Source organism: Miscanthus floridulus, chromosome 19 (genome assembly GCF_019320115.1).
Source record: "Miscanthus floridulus cultivar M001 chromosome 19, ASM1932011v1, whole genome shotgun sequence".
Lineage (NCBI taxonomy): Eukaryota > Viridiplantae > Streptophyta > Magnoliopsida > Poales > Poaceae > Miscanthus > Miscanthus floridulus.
Window position 1 is genome coordinate 62,892,867 of NC_089598.1, and position 14,372 is coordinate 62,907,238.

At 47.5% G+C, this 14,372-nt stretch overlaps 2 protein-coding genes across 4 annotated transcripts; one reads left to right on the forward strand and one right to left on the reverse strand.

The window, feature by feature from the left end:
- Positions 1-10,846, reverse strand: LOC136529248 (spermine synthase-like). 3 transcript variants are annotated; one of them, XM_066522337.1, is made up of 12 exons: positions 10,711-10,846; positions 9,397-9,614; positions 9,209-9,253; positions 8,795-8,871; positions 8,587-8,709; positions 3,122-3,226; positions 2,958-3,030; positions 2,740-2,811; positions 2,174-2,369; positions 1,441-1,567; positions 1,074-1,154; positions 1-521 (listed from the first exon to the last, which is right to left on the reverse strand). In XM_066522337.1, the coding sequence occupies exons 1-12, from the start codon at positions 10,788-10,790 to the stop codon at positions 444-446; spliced, it is 1,275 nt and encodes a 424-aa protein (XP_066378434.1). In that variant the 5' UTR covers positions 10,791-10,846; the 3' UTR covers positions 1-443. The 3 variants fall into 3 exon arrangements, with proteins under 3 accessions (XP_066378434.1, XP_066378436.1, XP_066378435.1); XM_066522339.1 differs by lacking the exon at positions 10,711-10,846 and adding an exon at positions 10,232-10,616; XM_066522338.1 differs by lacking the exon at positions 10,711-10,846 and adding an exon at positions 10,166-10,615.
- On the forward strand, positions 3,614-4,566 carry LOC136529249 (uncharacterized). The gene has a single exon (XM_066522340.1). It carries the CDS (start codon positions 3,822-3,824, stop codon positions 4,554-4,556), a length of 735 nt encoding a protein of 244 aa, XP_066378437.1. The 5' UTR covers positions 3,614-3,821; the 3' UTR covers positions 4,557-4,566.
- Positions 10,847-14,372: the final 3,526 nt, after the last annotated feature.

Sequence of the window (14,372 nt, forward strand, 5' to 3'; positions counted from 1 at the left end):
TAATTTCAAAGCATGTAGTCTTATTTCGGGGGCAAAGTGCAAACAGCAGAGAGCAACTCCATTATTGACCCTCTTTTTTTTTTTTTGTACATCATGCACATCGGTTGACAATTTTTTTTTTCACACAGTCTGCGTCAGATACCGCGGACTGGTAAAAAAAAGTAATTTCTCGGCACAAACGCAAGGTCTATTGTACATCAACGGGGCGTACAAGTCACAATTTACAGGTGAAATTCTGCACAACAAACAGCACGCCCAACAAGATAGGGGAACATATTGTTCCGGCTGGCATTACATTAGTTCAATATCCACCCCTTATTCAATCGATCATCACTCAACTCACTATACTAAGGCTGCTCGTGCGGTGTCAACAAATCCAGTGACTGCTTTATTCTGTGAGAATACAACTATACCGAGCAAGATAGAGTATATATGGCTCAAGCCTAGGAAGCTGTAAGAATGGCATTGTTTGACAATATCTTTATCTTCTGCGGTTCTGACACTGATTCTTTCGGTTTCTCCTGTCATCATGTATATGAAAATAGAGGCAAAGGTTAGTACTGCTGTAGCAATTGCGAAAAAGTACTCAGTAGAACAGTCCTCAGGATGATCCTATATAGAGGTACCCAGTCATAGCAGTGTTCCAGTATGACGTCTGAACATCTCATCAATTGAAAAGAAAAACAGTGGCCTCACTATCACTACTGGATATGTTTTCAGAAAGAGCAGTGGCTTTGCCTGTTCGCTTGCTCGTATACGATCGTGGATTATAAGCTGGAACAGTATTTTCTCTCACACCAAACCAGCCAGCAGTAAATAATCCACGATCGTTTACGACGAAACGAACAGGCTGTTTGTCACTACCGGATGTGTATGCCAGTAATTGTGACGATCATAGATGGAAAGCTTTGTGAAACAACTGAACTGTGGAAGATTGTGTTCTCCCCTATTGTGAAAATTTCAACACAAAGAAACAGACAAGGTACTGCATTTGCAAAAGCTGTTCAAGATACAAAATGCATAGACACAAAGACTAACCACACCATCAACAGAGTAATTAAGAAACAACTCACGTTTTCAGCAGTACTAGGAGTGGTATATGATTCCAGTTCTCTTCTTACAAATGTTGGCAGAACAAAAGCAGCCCTATGAATCTGTGAAACAAGGAAAATTCAAGTAGAAATCTGATGTCAGGCAGAATATCTTCAAACAAAAAACAACAGAGGACCACTATGATCACAAGTACTCCAATATGGTAAGAGCTTGAACAAGAGAAATGATGAGTCAGTAGTCATTTTTGGGGGTGTTATGACAAAAACATGAACGAAATGTGTGAAATTTAAAAAAGGTACTGTGGTCTGTAGGTCAATTTCCCAGGTAATTGTGGACTAAGACTTTCACAAAGACAACAGCAAGGATAATGAAATACGCTGGACATACCTCTGAGTTGTAAAATCTGAGCTCCCTTCCAGCTTTTCCAGCTCCTATTTTCTCAATTGGATTCACAGGACTTAAGAAGTTCACTGCACGACCTTCTTTTGCACATAGCAAAAATCCAATGACACCACTAGAAATCCAAATAGCTACTTGATTAGCTGAAAATTTTTGCAAAAGTGGACACAAAAATATCTCTCCAAAATTGAACAGAAACAGCTAATTGAAATTTTGTCTATCATAATGTGGCCAGCAAATCTTCTTATTAATATAATGATGCACAGCTCTCTTGCTTGTTCGATAAAAAAAAGTGACCAGCAAATCTTTCAAAGTAGGACACCACAAACTTCTTCGGTAAGTTGGACACTTGGACAGCAGATCCTTACAGGTTCAGCTCATTCATCCACATACTTGCCAATGAGTTCAATCTTTAGTCATTTCAATCACAAGATGCTTTGCCTACTCTCTGTGTTGTATGAGCAAAACTTAAGATCATGAACTCCACAAAATTATGAGCATGGCAATATCGTATCCCAAACATAAATGATATTTTTATATGGTCGTGCTTCGCTGGTGGTCCAACGGTACATAAAGAGATATACAATGTTGTGACTCTGAACCCAATATGCCCTCTAAACCAAATATGCCAAAAAAATAGCCTTTAGAAGATAACTCAGAAAACTAGTAAAGAGAAGAAAATGCACATGCAGAGAATTGGAAAAATATTAGTGCATAATACCTGGGATATGTTGGAACACTTGTCCAGGCATAGTGCACGGCACCCTTGAATGTCTGTTGACAGATAGCAAGCATATCCTGGATTAGATGTGTGTGCAGCCACATGCTCTCAGCAAGATTACAAAGAACACCACCAGGCTTCAAAGCTCTAGCAATTGTCTGAATAAACGGTTTCTCCACGAGTGCCTGTGCTGGCCCTGTAATAATTAGTATGAAAGGAATTTAAAACAGTGTGCAAACAAAAGGTATCAATTAAGTGAACTTTACAAATGCATATTAATTTTCAAAAAAAAAAAACAGACACAGGTGTAAATCAACTAGGTATATCGAGGTTATGTTTGGAACCACCACAAAAGTTCCCTCACATGTAAATGAACAATTTCATATGAAATATTGCATTCCAAATGTGCCCATGCATACTAAACCAGCTATTGTAGATAACAGGATAACAAAAGAAATCAACAAGAAGCAACCTTATCAAGAATGACATGTGAATGAAGTGATAAACGAATGTACAAGAGAGTTCTATACTTCTTATTACTAAAATATGTGATAGCAAGAACCCACCAATTGGATCTGATGAATCGACAATAATAGCATCATATTTTCCTTCAGGAGAATTCCTCAGGAAATCAACAGCTGCAAAACAAAAGCAAGTATACTATGAACTATAAGAGATCAAGACCTGCAGAAACGATATGTCTGAGGCTATAAACAATAGTGGCATATCCTACAACCTATCACAATCATATAAAATACCACCAGGCACCAGCTTTTCAACATACCATCACCAACATGAAGTCGGACACGAGGATCTTTATATCCAATGGATAAGTTTGGAAAGAATTCTTTGCAAACCTGCACAGTTTGGAGAGAAAAATCAGAAAAAAAAATATATTCACACTATTATACCTTGAATTTTGAGCATAGGTAAAGTGGTCATTCTTACATCAATAACCAGTTGATCAATCTCACATATATCAATAGTATCCACTGAATCATGTCTGGCTATTTCCCGCAGTACACCACCATCACCACCTCCAACCACCAAAACCTGCATCAGTTAGTAAGCCTATATCATAAGGCGAACTGCCCATAAAGTTACTCATTAGAAAACGTAATGTCATGTGGGGCCAACAGTACAGCCGCCGGCCTCGAACTCGAGGTGCAGCCGGGGCAGTCCCCAAAAGGACGCATGGCCTAGAAGAACCAAAGGAGGTTTAGGCGGCTGGAGGGGCTGCAGTCTCTAAGGCAATTAAGTAGAAGTTGAAGAGATTAAGGAATTAATTAGCCAGCTAGCAGTTAATGGCTGGCGCAAGTAGCAATGGAGCAGAGCTCCTATATGTACCCCTGTACTCGTTGAAGGAAGTAACAAAGAAGTTATTCCCTAATCTTCCTCTCTCTCTGCTATTCTTAATCTCACCTCCTGCTGGGGTAGTCAGGCAAAAACCTTGGCACCTCCATTACCTGGTTCGAGTTATGAGCTGAGAAGCCAAGGGCCTCCAACTCTAGGCGCCCAGGTCCTTCACAACTTGGTATCAGCTAGCCGGCGATCTTCTTCCACCTCCGCCCCGCACTCCAACCCTGCAGCCACCTCGCCATCAACCCCTGCTTCACCCACCGCCTCAGCAGCCTCCACATCCTTGCCAATGGCTGAGCCGTCCACCGCCGACCTGGCCAAGATGATCCAGGCCCTCACCACCACCATGAACGCCTCCATCAGCGACCTTCAACAGCAGGCCGCCGCTCTTCAGCAGGCGCAGCCACAGGCATTCTCTGGCTCAGGATCGCGCGGCTCGGGCCACGGTGACCACCACGGGGACCGTCCACCTCGGTTCCAGAAGCTGGACTTTCCCAAGTTCGACGGGAAATCTGATCCGCTGGCCTTCCTTAACCGATGTGAGTCGTATTTCCATCAACAACGTATTGCAGCTGAGGAGCAAGTTTGGATGACGTCATACAACCTGGAAGACGGCGCCCAGATGTGGTTCCTCCAAGTGCAGCAGGACGAGGGTACGCCGTCTTGGCGCCGCTTCTCCGAGCTCCTCAACCTTCACTTTGGGCCGCCAATCCGCTCCAATCCCCTTGGTGAGCTGATGGCGTGCAAGCGGATGAGCTCGGTAGCAGAGTACCAGAACCGCTTCGAGGCATTGCTTTCTCGCGTCGGCACGCTCACGGAGGCACAGCGCGTACAAGCGTTTACGACCGGACTGCAGCCGCCGCTCAGCCTCGACGTGGAAGTCCACAATCCGCAGTCCCTCGTCATCGCCATGAGCCTCGCGCGCAAGCTGGAGCTGCGCGAGCAGTACTACACCACTGCTGTTCCAGCTCCGCCTGTGCCACGGCAGGACACGCGCGGCCTCTTGACGAGGCCACCACCATAGCTGGCCCTGCCAGCCCCCCATCCTGTGTAGCCGCCCCTTCCCTCACCGTCGAGGGACGCCAAGTGAAGCGGCTGTCCCAATCAGAGATGGAGGAGCGGCGCCGATTGGGCCTCTGTTTCAACTGCAACGAGAAATTTGGCAGGGGCCACAACCGCGTCTGCAAGCACATCTTCCTCCTCGATCTGGCCGAGGCCGATGACGACGACGACCCTGAGCAAACTGACGCTGCGGTTGACAGCCCGATCACCTCACTTCTAGCCATGGCAGGCGTCCGCTCCAGCGAGACCATGCAGGTCCGCATCCAGCTGGGCGGGGCGTCCTTACTGGCCCTGCTGGACTTGGGCTCCACCCACAACTTCGTGTCTGAGGAAGCAGCGGCACGCACCTCCCTCAAGCTTCAACCCCGCGGCAACATGAAGGTCACGGTGGCAAATGGGGAACGGGTGTCGTGCCCCGACGTCTATCGTATCGTTCCCTTCTCCATCGCCGGCGAACCGTTCTCCACCGACTTCTTCGCACTACCGCTGGCTGGTTATGACGTCGTCCTCGGCACCGAGTGGCTGGCCTCCCTTGGCCCGATCCTCTGGGATTTCGATGCACCCACCATGTCCTTCTAGCACCGAAATCATAGGGTGTGCTGGACAGGCATCGCTGGGGGCACCGGCCCTTCTCTACAAGCGTGCAGCGCAGCTGATCTCTTACCAGCCCTGCTGGACGAGTTCGTTGCGGCCTTCACCGAGCCGACCGGCATGCCTCCGCCTCGATCCCGAGATCACTGCATCAACCTTCTCCCGGGGTCCTCGCCGGTGGCGGTCCAGCCCTACCGCTACCCCGCTTCACACAAGGACAAGCTGGAGCGCCAATGCACCACCATGCTGGAACAGGGGCTTATCCAGCGCAGCACATCGGCGTTCTCCTCCCTGGTCTTGCTGGTCAAGAAGGCCGATGGGACGTGGCGTTTCTGCGTCGACTACCGGGCCCTCAACGCTATTACAGTCAAGGATGCCTACCCCATTCCAGTGGTCGACGAGCTCTTGGATGAGTTGAATGGCGCCCGGTTCTTCACCAAGTTAGACCTCCGCTCCGGCTATCATCAGGTTCGCATGAACCCAGCCGACGTGGAGAAGACGGCGTTCAGAACCCACGATGGGCTCTATGAGTTCCTCGTCATGTCGTTCGGGCTGTGCAACGCCCCAGCAACATTCCAAGCATTGATGAACGACGTTCTCCGCCCCTTCCTGCGCTGCTTCGTCCTCGTCTTCTTCGACGACATACTAATCTACAGTGCCTCCCTGGCTGAACACCTTCGCCATGTGCGCGCTGTCCTCACCGTGCTGCATCAACACCGACTGATCGTCAAAAGATCCAAGTGTGCCTTCGGTGTTGACTCCATCGCGTATCTGGGGCACATCATTTCAGCACAGGGGGTGGCCATGGATCCTAATAAAGTCCAGGCCGTCGCTGATTGGCCGCAGCCCCGATCGGCGCGCGCGGTCCGAGGTTTCCTTGGGCTTGCGGGGTACTACCGCAAGTTCGTCGAGGATTTTGGCGCCATAGCAGCACCCCTGACGGCCCTACTGAAGAAGGGAGGGGTTCACCTGGAATGAGGCAGCAGCCGTAGCCTTCGTCGCCCTCAAGACAGCCATCACTACAGCACCGGTACTGGCCCTGCCCGACTTCGAGCAGCCGTTCATCATGGAGTGCGATGCTTCGACACAAGGCTTTGGGGCCGTTCTCCTTCAAGATCAGCACCCCATCGCCTTCTTCAGCTGCCCTGCTGCCCCTCGACATCAATCCTTGGCGGCATATGAGCGGGAGCTGATTGGATTGGTGCTGGCCATCCGCCACTGAAGGCCGTACCTTTGGGGACGCCGCTTCCTAGTATGTACTGACCATTTCAGCCTCAAATTTCTTTTGGATCAGCGGCTGGCCACCATTCCCCAGCACCATTAGGTGGGCAAGGTGCTGGGCTTCGACTTTTCCATGGAATACAAGGCGGGCAGCACCAATACGGTAGCCGATGCCCTGTCCCGCCGTGACAGAGGAGGCAGCGATCTTGGCGCTCTCGGGACCGCGCTTTGACTTCATCGAGCGCCTGCGACAAGCTAATATTCAGGATCCCGTGCTGGTCACCATCAAGGAGGAGATCAGTTCCTCCCAGCGCGCGGCTCCCTGATCCCTCGTCGACAGGCTGGTCGCGTTCCAGGGGCGCCTCTACATCCCGCCTGGCACCCCCCTCCTCCAGGAACTCCTCACTGCCATTCACGATGACGGCCATGAAGGAGTCCAACGCACACTCCAACGCCTCGGCCGCGACTTCGACTCGCCGAACCTGCGTGCCATGGTCCAGGACTATGTGCGGGCGTGCGCCACCTGTCAACGCTACAAGTCCAAGCACCTGCACCCAGCAGGCCTTCTTCTTCTCCTGTCGGTGCCAACAGCAGTCTGGGTGGACATCGGGATCGATTTCATCGAAGCTTTGCCGCGCGTGGGAGGCAAATCCGTCATCCTCACCATTGTTGATCAGTTCAGCAAATACTGCAACTTTATTCCGCTGGCCCATCCTTACTCCGCAGAGTCCGTGGCGCAGGCTTTCTTCTCCGACATCGTGCGCCTGCACGGTATCCCGCAGTCCATTGTCTCGGACAGGGACCCCGTGTTCACCTCCATCTTGTAGAAAGAGCTGCTGCGCCTCGCCGGAGTCAAGCTACACATGACGACAGCATTCCACCCGCAGTCTGATGGCCAGACAGAGGCAGCCAACAAGGTGATCATCATGTATTTGCGCTGCCTGACTGGCGATCGCCCCCGTCAGTGGTTGCGCTGGCTGCCATGGGCGGAATACATCTACAACACCGCTTTTCAGTCCGCGCTCAAGACCGCGCCATTTCAGCTCGTCTACGGCCGTGGGCCACCCTCCATCAGCTCGTATGAGCCTGGTGAAACCAAGGTGGCTGCGGTGGCCAAGACCATGGCTGAACACGATGAAATGTTGGCTGATGCCCGGGCCCGGCTGGAGCAAGCTCAGGATGTCTACAAGCGGTTCTACGACAAGCATCACCGCGATGTTCACTACAGCGTGGGTGATTGGGTGTGGCTTCGTCTCCGCCATCGCGCCCCGGCCTCCCTCCACGGCGTCACCAAAGGGAAGCTGCGACCCCGGTACTATGGGTCGTACCGCATCTCTGCCATCATCAACGATGTCGCCTACCGCCTCGAGCTCCCTCCCCGCGCCCGGTTGCATGATGTCTTCCACATCGGGCTCCTGAAGAAGTTCGTGGATACTCCCCCGGCCACCCCCCCCACCCCCCCGGCTCTGCCTCCTATGCATCATGGCGCCACACAGCCGGTTCCAGAATGCGCCTCACGATCCAGGCTGGCCCGAGGCGTCCGCCAAGTCCAGATCCATTGGCAAGGCGAGCCCTCGGCCTCCGCTACCTGAGAGGACATTGACAGCTTCACCGAGCGTTACCCAAGCTTCCAGCTCGAGGACAAGCTGCTCGTCGAGGGAGGGAGAGATGTCATGTGGGGCCGACAGTACAGCCGCCGGCCTCGAACTCGAGGTGCAGCCGGGGCAGTCCCCAAGGGGACGCATAGCCTAGAAGAACCCAAGGAGGTTTAGGTGGCTGGAGGGGCTGCAATCTCTAAGGCAATTAAGTAGGAAGTTGAAGAGATTAAGGAATTAATTAGCCAGCTAGCAGTTAATGGCTGGCGCAAGTAGCAATGGAGCAGAGCTCCTATATGTACCCCTGTACTCGTTGAAGGAAGTAAGAAAGAAGTTATTCCCTAATCTTCCTCTCTCTCTGCTATTCTTAATCTCACCTCCTGCTGGGGTAGTCAGGCAAAAACCCTGGCACCTCCATTACCTGGTTCGAGTTATGAGCCGAGAAGCCAAGGGCCTCCAACTCTAGGCGCCCAAGTCCTCGACACGTAAGGTCAGGAGAACATCCTTCAATTCGATTTATTCAGTATATCTAGCAAGGTAGCAGCCTTTTCACAGTTTTCAGAAAAAAAAAGTCAAGAAACATACATTCTTCGGTGCTGGAATTGAGCACAGTGGAAGGTGAGTAACCATTTCCTGGTATGCGCATTCATCCTTGTCAGTCAACTGAACTATACCATCAAGCACAAGAACATTTCCATAGGTTGAAGACTGCGAACAGAAATGAAAGTGCGACTTAGTACAATGATTGACGAGTTCGGGTTTTCATGTGCAAATTTCGCAGATAAAAAATAACCTCAAAAACTAAAATTTCTTGGTAAGGCGATTTCCCTTGAAACAAAATCTTCTCCACTTTCAATGAATGAGCCTCTCCTGTAAATAAAACAAATAAAAAAAGATGTTGATCAAACTCCTGATTCCTGAATAGGTAGGACATATGGACCATTAAAAGCCTTTTAGAGGACAAATATTTTTGACATACACAAGTAGACCAATATTGAAAGTCTCCACTAGGCAGTTTTGCATATAAAATCTTTTGAAGTTATCAAACTGATAAAAATTAGGAAGGTAAGAGTGACCAAGTTTTATATCATCATACAATGATTAAATTTAACAACATATTGTAGTGAGACAGCATGTGAACCTGAACATGTTAGGAAGAAAAAAAAATGGCAAATTTCTATTAATTTTTCAGAAACAAGAGAAATACCAGGCCACATCGGGTTGTTGAAGTACTGCACTTTGCTTGTTTTACCTGCACATACATCAATTTGGTACTATATAAGTATATCAGAACTGCTGATGAAAGAATATATATTTCCCGTATGTATTGTTCCCAGATACAAACAAATGATGGTCACATAGCCCGTTAGCTACCAATCTGAATTCTGAACATACCAAAACGCGATCTGGGTTCCGTGAACCACCCTGAAACCACAGTATCATGGCACTTGGCTTCGGATTCAGGCACGCCTGCCTTGGCCTTGACGCAGCAAGGAGGGAGTGGCTTGCGGGCGGCATCATCCGCACTTCCCTTTGTCTGTGCCACTGCTGCAGAACCGTTTCTTGCGTCTCCAACCTCCATGAGTCCTATTGCTCTTTGAAGGTCCCAGTCTCTGGCTCAACAAATAACGTACGTATACAAGTCAGGCAAGAGCAGAATTTCAGACACAGAAAACAAACTGGAGCGTTCTCCATTTATCATCAGTGCTGCTTCGTATTGAAGCGAAACGTAAGCAAAAGGAAGGATTCGTAGCTAGCCATCTGGATAGGCAGAGAGAAAGCATATATCTACGCGTGACAGGTTGCTTCACCTGCACCAGACGAATAGCATAGAATAGAATAAAGTAAGAGCAGCACGAAACTGAAAAAGGAAAGATAAAAAAAGAAACGTGCACAAGAACAGAATATTTTATATTAATTAATAGTAGCAAAAAAAAGAAGGGGAAAAAAGAACCCCGTACAATCACCAACCCGCCAACCGGTACTTTGTTAGTACTATAAAAAAATTACTAATCAACATGTGCTAAAAGAAATCGCAAGCACTCATCAACTACTACTACGGAAATTCTACCAAGAAAACGCGGAAATGCCGCCAGCTCCATCGGAATGGGAAAGCACTCCCCCAACCGGAAGAATCAGATACGCAAGGCAGGGATACAAGTACCGTCGATCAGCTAGGAACTCGCCGACGGATGCAGCAATCGGAGGCACGCAAGGCTCCGCCGCTAACCTCGCGGTAAATCGAACAGGGGCAGAACCCACGACGCGACGTGAGCAAAGACTGTTTCTTGTACTCAGCCGGCCAGCCCTACCGTACCGGAGAGAAAGAAGACGAGGAGGCAGCAGCGAAACGTTTTTCAGAAATTCCCTTTGCAGAGATAGAAAACGCGAATAGGTCCCTTTTTGATTGCACAGGAGCTCCACCGACGCCCGATGGTAATCAAACAATTTTAGATAAGATAATATTTTGGCGTTTTCAGAGGGCGAAGTGGCGAGCCGCAGCTGCGACCGCGACTAGGAAAGTCCAGCGGCCGCGCGAAACGGAAATCAGAACGGCGTCCCCAAAAGTTGGGCGAGAAAAAACGGACAATTCCAACGCACGAGGATGAGATGAGAAACAAGAAACAAGAAACAAGCAAAAGGGTGTGGGCGTGATGACTTGGCACGCCGCCGAGACTTCGGGAGCTTCGAGATCCTCGTCTCGCTCACCTTGGAACGATCGGCGAGCACGAGAACGATGATGCGCCGGAATGGAGTGGAGTGGGTGAGAGTGGAGGGGAGGCCCCCATTAAATAGGTGACGGCAGGAATCCTTTGCACCTTGCCACACGTTCCTCTCCTTTTAATATTTTATATAAAATTGTTTTTTTTCCTTCCCTTCTTGGCTCCTACAAAGGAGTCATTCAGTTTGCGTTATGTTGCAGCTCCTATAGACATCTTAAGGCTCATTTTAGCAACTATATTGTGCAAAATGTTGGTTGTATGTTTGGCCAGGTGTCTAGAAACTTATTTGTGATAATCTGCAACTTTGAGAGTCTTTCTATAAAGTGCCCAAACTAGCCTAAAAGAGCTGCCTGTTTTAGGAGATGCCCGTTCTTCTCCTTTGGGGTTGAGAGAGGGAGAGAGGAGATTTGAATGGTGAGGCCTTGATCTACCAAATCCATCCATTAGAGAGTGAAATCGGAGGAGATTTGAAGCCTCCCCCAATCTTATTGGCTTTCACCTCTTGTATCTTCATCTTCATAGTGGATTGCTTGCTCGTTGCCCCCGTGGGTTTTCCCCGTAAGGGGTTTCAATGTAAATCCATGTGTCTACTTGTGATTCGGTATTTTTCTTGTCACATACTTGTTGATTGGTTCCTTTCGTGCTTGCTATTGGTATCATTTTATTCAAGTTCATTGTGTATGGATGAGATTGACATATGAGGCACACATGGGTCCTTTGATATGTTGATGGGGATTGATAAGTTAGTGGGCTGATCTTTGCAATTATACTCTTTATTATGAATTTTGGACAGCACCATGTTCGAAGAATTGATATACTATGGGGCTGTTTTGTTGTATGCACATAAGATGTTCAGTGAAATGCTGGTGAGCAAGGAAATAATGGAAATACAATACATATGACTGTATATATATTTCCCGAACCAGAAAGAAAATGTGATGTTTTTCAAATATATATCTTGGTAGTCTAGCCGTAGCGATAATCCGTGCTTGGTGCAGCTGCCTACCATGATCATGGGCATCGCCACTAACACTCGCGCCATGTAGCAAGGGGCCGCCCATCATGCATGGTGTTCAACGTCGACGATACACTCCTCTTCAACCTACCCTCTTACACTATTAGAGAAATGATTTTTGGTAAAAAGTATTCCCTAGCCCTAGTAAAACTGGCGGTTATAATATATCACCACTGGTTCGTAATGGAACCGTCATTGAAAACCGGCCTTAGTATATAACCATGAAACTCTAGCCACATGATCCCACCTACTTGTAGGGACCATGACACATAAGATGGGAGGAGATGAAATTAAGCTTAATTTCTAAAAACCATTTGGCCTCTAATTTTACTTATTAAAATCTATGCAAGATTTATCTAAATGTGCATCTACGTTTTGCTAATTAGTGTGTTGCTATCGTTATCGTAAAAGAGTTATACATAGGGTCGATCAACTAGGTATATGTGTCCCCACTCACTTGATGTTGTCGGAGTGCGCTAAGGCCACTAGAAGCTAGAGCTAAGTGACCATACACTCCATCACCCTCTCAAGTGCATATTGATCACATTCAAGGCATATAATGTGACTTAGTGTTCATGTTTGTGAGAGATAGGCTTTCTACCTTAATTGAGAGCTTGAGTGGTTAGGTCTGTGTGCTCTTGTAATCTTGGTGAATTGGAACACTTGAGGACTTGTTGACAGGGGTGAATCTATGCTAGATTATCACCGGGGTCTTGTTTGACAATAGATGGGGTCATTAGGAGCTATTAGCACTATCTGTACTAAATTTCCAATGGAATTCTCATAATCCATCTAGGTCGACTGGCCCCGGTGATAAGCTGTAGCTCTGCCCCTACTTGTTGACCTTTCAGTGATGTCAACCCTCCAAGTTTGGTGTAAAGCGGCAACAACTTGGTGTGCAGGGACGATGAGAACTCTTTCTTGGTGGAGATGCTTTGTAGTGAATGATACCAGATGATCAGAAGAGGCGAGCAACGCTATTAAGCCTGACTTACACCACTTGCCTTGGTTGTGCAAGGCTTTGTGGTGAGCTTAATATAGTTAGTTCTTAATAACCAAGGAATACGTGTTGACCAACATTAGAGCTCCAACATTGACTAGAATTTGCATCTTGGCAACTGATACATGGAAGAATCATCTCTGTCTCCAGAGGTTTGCCTTCTCTTGACTTACTCTTTACTTACCACATTTAAGTTTCTACATTATGCATGATTTGTGTGGCCTTTATTTTTCCTATATTAGCATAGGCTAGTTGATTTGGTTGGGTACTTTAAAGCGCATTAGAAAACCTTAGATGCAATCTTGCTAGTTAGTTTATAGTTTTTCTAATATAGATTAAAAGAAATCTAGATTTTACTAAGAGACGCAATTTGTTCCCTCCCCATCTTAGGTCTCCCAATATTTGGCTCTCGGATCCTTACACAAAGAAGATTATCTTAGGTCTTCCAACATTTGGCTCTCGGATGCTTACACAACGAAGATTGTTTAGCTAATTTCTGTTCTGGTTCTGTAGTTCTACTAAACCAATTCTAAAAGGTACCACCCTCTCTATCCTAAATTATAAGTTATTTTGTTTTTTTAGGTATTTAGCTTTTGTTATACAGCTAGATATACAATATGTCTAGATATATAATAAAAGTTATATACCTAGAAAAGCAAAAAATAACATATAAATTAGGACGGATAAATGTATGTATTTTGAGTTCAAGAAGGTTCCTCGTCGGCTCTGATTGACAATCGGGCTTGCTAGCGCCTGGACGCCCGCGCCTGCATTCCTTTTCCCATGCCGTTTTGTGTGCCCACATGGGGCCTGCGTCGCCCTAAACGTCATTAGCATCGATAAGATAGGGAGGAGGCAGCGGATGCCCAGTCGGTGCCAGGAAAAGGAGGAGACACTGAGGCGAGGCAACAGAGGGCGAGGAGGGAGATGCAACATCCAATCTACTTTTGAAACATTCAGATGCAACACTTGTAACATACGTCTGAAGGTAGATGAAACACTTGAAACATGCATCTGGAACACTTGCAAAAACACCTAGAAAACACTTGAAACCATTGCAAAAATATACGCAATATCCAGATAAAACACTTACAAACATATGCAACATATACAGTGAAAGGATCAAGATGCCCAAGAGGAGGGGTGAATTGGGCTAATTCTAAATTCTTTATAATAATTAAGCTCTACACTTAGCCCACTTAACCCCTTGTGCCTAGAATATATTTCTATTGTTCTACCGCACAAAAATTTAGCACCCTAAGTTCCAATCCTACTCTAGCATGTCAATTCTATGAATGTAAGGACAAGAAATAAATTGCTCGAATGCAAATGCTCAAAGTAAAGAGAGGAAAAGGAACGTGGCGATGTTTTGCCGAGGTATCAAAGAGTCGCCACTCCCCACTAGTCCTCGTTGGAGCACCCGCGCAAGGATGTAGCTCTCCCTTAATCCATGTAAGGATCAAGTGCTCTCTACGGGCTAATTATTTGACACTCCGTCGAGCTGAATCGCCCACAACCGCTCACAACTTGAATTGGGTCATCCACAAGCTCCGTCGGATGATCACCAAACTCCCAATCACCACCGAGTCATCTAGGTGATGGCGATCATCAAGAATAACAAGCACAAACTCTC

Bases quoted from the DNA above. Each gene is read 5' to 3' on its own strand.
- LOC136529248 (XM_066522337.1), bottom strand. From the start codon at position 10,790: ATGGGGGCCTCCCCTCCACTCTCACCCACTCCACTCCATTCCGGCGCA. The intron at 3,031-3,121 runs GTAAGAATGACC...CAAACTGTGCAG, and splicing joins TTGATCAACTGGTTATTGAT to GTTTGCAAAGAATTCTTTCC. The intron at 2,370-2,739 runs GTGGGTTCTTGC...TAATTATTACAG, and splicing joins CGATTCATCAGATCCAATTG to GGCCAGCACAGGCACTCGTG.
- LOC136529249 (XM_066522340.1), top strand. From the start codon at position 3,822: ATGGCTGAGCCGTCCACCGCCGACCTGGCCAAGATGATCCAGGCCCTC.